Source organism: Pistacia vera, unplaced genomic scaffold (assembly GCF_008641045.1).
Source record: "Pistacia vera cultivar Batoury unplaced genomic scaffold, PisVer_v2 Contig190, whole genome shotgun sequence".
NCBI lineage: Eukaryota > Viridiplantae > Streptophyta > Magnoliopsida > Sapindales > Anacardiaceae > Pistacia > Pistacia vera.
In genome coordinates, this window is record NW_022195991.1 from 2,854,609 (window position 1) to 2,861,600 (window position 6,992).

Sequence of the window (6,992 nt, forward strand, 5' to 3'; positions counted from 1 at the left end):
TGCTCAAAGGTCAGAGAAGTCATTTAGGTTGAACTCTTCCTTGGACTTAAGTTCTAACAAATATCTATGACAAATATTAAGAAACGAGGAAACATTCATATTATTACATATGATGACGGGGATGACATAATACCCGTGTGGTATTTTAGATTTTTTTTTGTCCAAAATCAAAATCTTGTAACATTGCTAAAATTAACATATATTTAATATCATGCTAGTAATATATATTTTGTAAAAAAAAATTTACAACTTATAATTAACAAGATCAAAACTGAGTTTTTAAACCATCTGAACATCACCAAGAGACTTTGAAGTGGCATATGAAAACTCATCCGCATCATAAATAGAATTGTTCTTAGAATTCTGAAATCTCATCCCATCACCAAACAACGCAAAAGCTTCTTCCCCATGCACGGCCTCATCGCCAATTTGTAGTTCCTCCTCGGTCATTCTAAGCGGCACTATTGCCCCGATCAACCAACAAATAAGGCTCGTCGTAGAAATGTTCAAGCATATTACAAACGCAAGCCCCGCTACTTGAATTCCCATTTGCTTGAATCCTGCTGAAGTTCTACCGTTTTGAAGTCCGTATGCTAGCCCAATGTACTTCTCCCAATCGGGCACCATGTAGAAGAGGCGACATAATTTGGGTACGGCAAAAAACCCGGTCAGGATGCCGCCTAGGGTTCCGGAGAGGGCGTGAGTATGGATGAGGGCCATCGGATCATCGACGAGTTGTAAAAGTTTAAGCTTGTTATGTAGCACCATCATAGTGTACCATGGTACACTTCCTGAGATTATTCCCATTAGAATTGCCGCCCAACCTTGTACAACTCCTGTTTCATGTCACATTGTTAGTTAAACATTAACTAAAAACTTTTAATATTTAAACAATAACTTATTTTGAATTTTTTATTCACAATCACTAATATTAAAACTTTTAAAATTTATTGATAATATTTTTTGTTCAATACAATTATAATTTTTTAAATATATGGTACAACAAATAAAGGAAATCATACCAACGTAAGGAAACCCATAAAAAAATCATAAATTTATAAACTTAAATTAAATTAAATAGCCTAAATAGAATATGATTCATGAGGTAACAAAGAATTTTCCCATATCAAAAACCTTAATTCATTAAGTTTGTATAAAATGCGTTTTATTTATTTATGATTTAAAATTTCATTTATTTTGCTTTTAGGGATACTTACTGGATGAGGGAATTCAAGTTGTATATGATGGGCTTATTTACAATCTAAAATTTCATTTAGTTTCTTTTTAGACTCAATTATTGGAATGGGTAAAATGTTATTCAATATGTTTTTTTATTTAAATTATTTGAGGGGGTAATTGTAACTATATTAACATTCTGGGTCCAATGTATAATTTTTTTTAAAATCCCAGAGGGCGCTGGCCCACCTTGGGCATACATTGGCTCTGCCAGAATAATAATCATAATTATTTTATCTGAGGTAATTGAGGATTTGGATCGTGAGGGTAATAAAGTAAATTGACCTGCAGCAGGAGTAATGCAAACGAGACCAGTGATCATGCCCTGAACAGCACCAATGACAGAAGGCTTTCCAAAGAAGAAATAATCAAGGAGGAGCCACGTCAGCAGGCTAGAAGCAGTGCATACGTGGGTGTTAAGAACGGCCAGAGATGCATCTGCACTGACAGCAAAAGGTGCTCCACCGTTAAATCCACTCCACCCCATCCAAAGTAAGCCTGCACCTGCAAGCATCATAATAATGTTGTTTGGCGGGAACATCTCTCGATCCTTGTCGGCTCTCGGCCCCACCTACAGAAGTAATTTTTTTTTTGTAAAATTAAAATTTTCAAATGACGTTATATTGCTATTTATGATATCATATATTATCTTTCTGTTTTTTATATAAATTAAATAATTCATTTTTTTTTTAAAATGGACTCTTATTAATTGGTTGTAAGTAATATCTATGCAGTGCCCAAATAATTTTAAAAAGAGTAATGCTATTGACTCCCCATATTTTATCTCTTTAGACATCAATTATTATTAATTTTTTAATTACAATTTTATTCATTATTCGTTAATAAAATTATTAAATAAGACATAAAATAGTTATAAGTATGTAAAAAATTTAATTCCTCTTTTAACTATAAACCCTAATTTAATAAACCTTAATTTTATTTTTAACCAATGAAAATATAATTTATGAAATTGAAAGAATTTGATCTAGATCATGTAATTACTAAATTCTTTGCTTTATTATTTTTCTTTTTAATTTTTCTATACTTTTTTCTTCTTTTGCATTTCCCCAAAATTTATAAGACTAATGCATTCAAATTTCTTAATCGTTATTCTTCTGTTCTTGGAAAGTAGAAACATATATTAGTGAATTTTATCTTTATCATTACATTCAAACAAGAAGCATAAAAAATATTAAAAATATAAATAAAGCGGTATTTTTGAAAATAGGTGGAGTTTATAAAGACATTTACATATGCTAAAACATTTTAATGAGACGAAAGATAAAATGTGGAGGCCAATAGCATCACTCTTTTTAGAAAATATTAAATATTTATATCAAATTTCAAAAACTCCATAAAATTATACGTAAACTTCCTAAAAATATAAAAAACCTTACACATGAGAGTATTTAATACTTTTTAAAAAATTGTTGGACATTTGTGACTTAACTATCTCAGTGGGTCCATAATATTAACCCTTTTCGATATAATAATATATTAAAAGAATGTCTTTTGATATAAGGTAAAAATGATAAATTGTTTGTATTAGGTAATAAATGAATTATGTATTTTATAAACAAGGCGGATGGTGAATATGGGGCTTGGTTTTGGGAAATTCTTGACAAGTTCATTATATGAAGCGGAGTTAATGACTTTTCTCCCACCAAAATAATAGTTTAATGATACTTTTCCTTTCATAAACTTTTAAAATATTATTTTATTATCTAAATTTATATTTCGATGGTGAACTGAGAATAAACTCGATCAAGATTATTGAGACTTTTGAAAATAGAAGACCGATGAGTCTTTTGACGGTGAAAGGTTGAATTTTGATGATTGTGATTGATTATAATTTGACTTGAGAGGGTCAACTGTACAAATCATAATCGCTCGATTGTTGGCGATTGACAAGGTCAACGGAAGTAGGGTTTAAAAGGTTTTGGTGAGTGATGATCGGAGAAGAGAAAGATGGTGATATGGGATTGCGACGATGTCGAAATCAGAAACAGAATATAAATTTGAGTAATAAATTGATATTTTAAAATTCCGTATATAAATTTGACAATTGTGATTTTCACTTACCCAATAAGATGCAGTGAAACCAGCGACACCAGACGAAACATGAATAACATATCCACCAGCAAAATCAATAACTCCAAGTTTCGCCAGCCACCCATCAGGGCACCAAATGCTAAACGCCGCAATCGTATACGAACACGTAAGCCATAATGGCACAAACAGTATCCACGCACGAAAGTTCATTCTCCCCAGCAGCGCCCCGGCGATCAAAATCAATGTAATGCAAGCAAATACGCCCTGGAAGAGCACCATTGTCGCCGTCGGAAAGTATCCTAGAAACGCTTGCCCTAGCAGGAACTTCTCGTCCAATGCAACCGCAGGTTTTCCTAGAAAAGCCACGAGCTTATCGCCAAACGACATGCGGAAACCCCATCCCACCCAGCAGACAATGACCATTGCGAAGGCGTAGAAGGCCATGAAAGCTGCATTTATCGCCCATTTCTTCTTTACCATGCTGCCGTAGAGGATGACTAGGCCTGGAATGCTTTGCAGGCCGACTAGTGTGGCCGCCGTGAGTTGCCATGCGTTGTCTCCCTTATTCAACCACTCCTGGCTCGCCTCATCGGGTAAAAGATTCTTCGGCAGCTGCTCCATTGTTCAATCTCAATAAGGGTTTACTTTGTTGTGCTAATAGGATATGAAATAGAATACTGTCCACTTTGAGGTTTAAGTTTAGAAATGAATGAGACAGAAAGGAATAAAATGGCTTGTATGTTTTTCAGGCCGGCCATTACGGCATGTCGGCTTGAACTTTTCTTTAGAATTACCAGATTAAATATCTGATTTGACAAGCTTTCGGCAACAGGCCAATTATGAGAAGTCAACAAGAATTAAATAAACGGAGAAGGGATGTTTATGATGTACATGGAATTTGTGTCGTATTTATTTATATGTTTTCAATTGATCGAAAGAGTATGGTTAACATCACACACTTTACTTGTCAAGCTAATTAAAGAATTGTGAAGAGTCACTTCACTTGATGTCTCTTTCTTTCTAATGCCGGCATGCTGATTGAGCGTTGGCTATGGCCTGCGCGATCTTCTTGCCATTTTAGTTCGTTAATATAGTGTACTGGTTAAATCAGTAGAAATGTGTGCTTGTAATCGGGCATATAAATATTAACTTAATTAGTAACTTACTGATAATAGTATTAATCAGCGCACATAGGGATAGTAATAACGAAAATGTCGATTTTTTTGAGACTCAAGCAGCACGAGAATTTTATACATGAATACTCTTGATTTTCTGATATTATAACAACACCAACTTTTTGTTGTCTAGCATATTTTGAAAACTTTAACGGTAAAAATTTGAAACAAAAAAAGACCTGGAAATGCAACAATCAGAAAAAGACAGTAAATCATGGGGTAAAAGAATTGTATTAATAAATGTTGATGTTTTTAAATCAACTGGAAATACAAAGACGTTAAATTTCTTGAAGAAATTTACGTAAGGGTTTGTAATAAACCGATATTTTTGATGAAATATGGAATGCTGAAGATATTTATGCTGGAATCAAGTAATTATTGATTTACAATTGTTTGATTGATTATTGTAATATTTTGTAATTAAGACCTTTATTACATTTCTTTTACTGTATTATTTCATTACCTTTATTGTATTGAAAGCCACTATATAAATTGGCTGATGTACTCATTATAATACAAGAAATATACATAAAAATTACAGTCTTTTATTATCTCTTTTCTTGACATTCTTCGACATTGTTTCAGTCACTTTGTCAAGCTTCCATCCATTGGCATTCTTCGACAGTGTTCTGCCTCTTCTGCCTTCCTTCCAGCTCAAATTCTGACATGGTATCAGAGCTAATCTTTGCTTCCGCTATAATCCTCTCTAAGCCATTGTTTCTCTGAACCTGCAAAACAAGGCAGTAGAATTAGATTTTTTTTTTTTTTTTCAAACATCACAAAATGGACCCAACCAAAACACCCATTGAACTAGACTCAGAGTCCACAGCCATAAATGAAGGCCTACACAACCAAACTAATCCCACTCCAACAGGCCCAAACATCCACACTGGTCCAAACCATCCACCAAAGCCCAACCAACAACCTGGATTAAACTTTCAACCCGACCCATTTCCATTCGGGTTTATGGGTCAAAACCCTAACCCGACGAGTCAAAATCCCTACCCGATCTTCCAAATTCTTCTAACCTCCACCGGTCGACCGGAACCAGGGGATGCCCTTTTTTCGCCGGTTTTTGATGGCTCTGAGCTTGTGCTCGTCAAACAGCCATTGGCCAGATCTCAAAATTATGCCACTTGGGCTAGAGACTTCCGATGAGCTCTAGTAACCAAAAATAAGGCAGGGTTCATCGATGGAACCCTTCCCCAACCTACTGAACCACATCTTTCCCCGCACTGGATTCGGTGCAACACTCTCGTTCACTCCTAGATTAGCAACTTCCTAACCCAGGAGATTGCTGTCGGCTTGCCTCAGACAGAGAATGCATATGAAATATGGACCAACATCCGAAAGATGTATGACCAACTTGATCTCGCAAAGATTTTTACTTTGCGTAAAAATCTTCTTGAAATCAAACAACACAACTTGCCAGTCACTGCTTATTTCAATCGCCTTTCGGCGATTTGGAACGAGCTCAATGCTGTTGAAGAACCGCTTGAAGGGCCCTCCATGATTCTTCACCAGATCAAGCACCTGAAAGATCAAAACAGGTTAATCCATTTTTTGATTGGTTTGAATGACAATTTTTTGGCTTTTCGAACATAAATGTTGGCTACATCACCGACGCCATCTCTCCGGTGTACCTACCAATTGGTCGTGCAAGATGAAAGCCAGAGATTGGTTTCGTCTAAATCCCAACCCAATACTGAAGCTGCTGCTTTCGCAGTCCACCCACAAAGACTACATACTGGACCACTAGAGATGAAACATGGAAATGAAAAAGGGAGGCTAGGGCAATCTGAAAGGGAAAGCAATGTTTTATATGGAGGAGTGAACGGCCCAGATTTTATCTCCTTATCCAATGGCTCACAATCAAATGGGTTCTTTGGGCTTAATAACGGTTTGGGCTCAAATTTGGTTGATAGCCCAAATTCCAGAAATGGCCCAAGTTTTGCAACTAGCCCAAATTCGGGAAATAGCCCAACACACTCCACCAATTTTAATTCCTCTCATGGTCCATTCAAGTCCAACAAAAATCGTTATTGCGATTTTTGCAACGGAGAAACCACACGAGAGACACATGTTGGAAATTACATGGCCACCACCAAAACCAACAGTTTGGATTTGCCACTGCTAATCAAGTAAGTCACCCTGTCACTTCTGGAAATAACGTTGCGACCCCTATGTTTAGCCAAGAACAGTATCACCAGATCCTGCAATGCTAAATCAAAGTCCGCAGGCCAATACAACATCCTATACAGGTACATCTTTTTGTTCCAATATTACAAAAGAAAATTTTTGGATAATTGATTTAGGGGCCAATGACCACATCGTTTGCGATCCCAAACATTTTTCCCACACATCCCCTATACCCTACACATCAGTCCGCATGCCAAATGGTACACATGCACCAGCCACCCAATTAGGAACTGTTCATCTCAATAAACATTTAATGCTTCATAATGTCTTGTTAGTTCCTGCTTTCCGTTTCAATCTCATCTCTGTTTCCAAACTATGTCAAGATAATGT

The 6,992-nt window shown here is 35.8% G+C and overlaps 1 protein-coding gene across 1 annotated transcript; it reads right to left on the bottom strand.

The window, feature by feature from the left end:
* Positions 1-279: 279 nt before the first annotated feature.
* LOC116127240 (ammonium transporter 3 member 1-like) lies at positions 280-3,909 on the bottom strand. Its single transcript, XM_031412882.1, has 3 exons — positions 3,319-3,909; positions 1,522-1,807; positions 280-836 (listed from the first exon to the last, which is right to left on the bottom strand). Exons 1-3 carry the CDS (start codon positions 3,907-3,909, stop codon positions 280-282), a joined length of 1,434 nt encoding a protein of 477 aa, XP_031268742.1.
* Between the last annotated feature and the right edge of the window lie 3,083 nt (positions 3,910-6,992).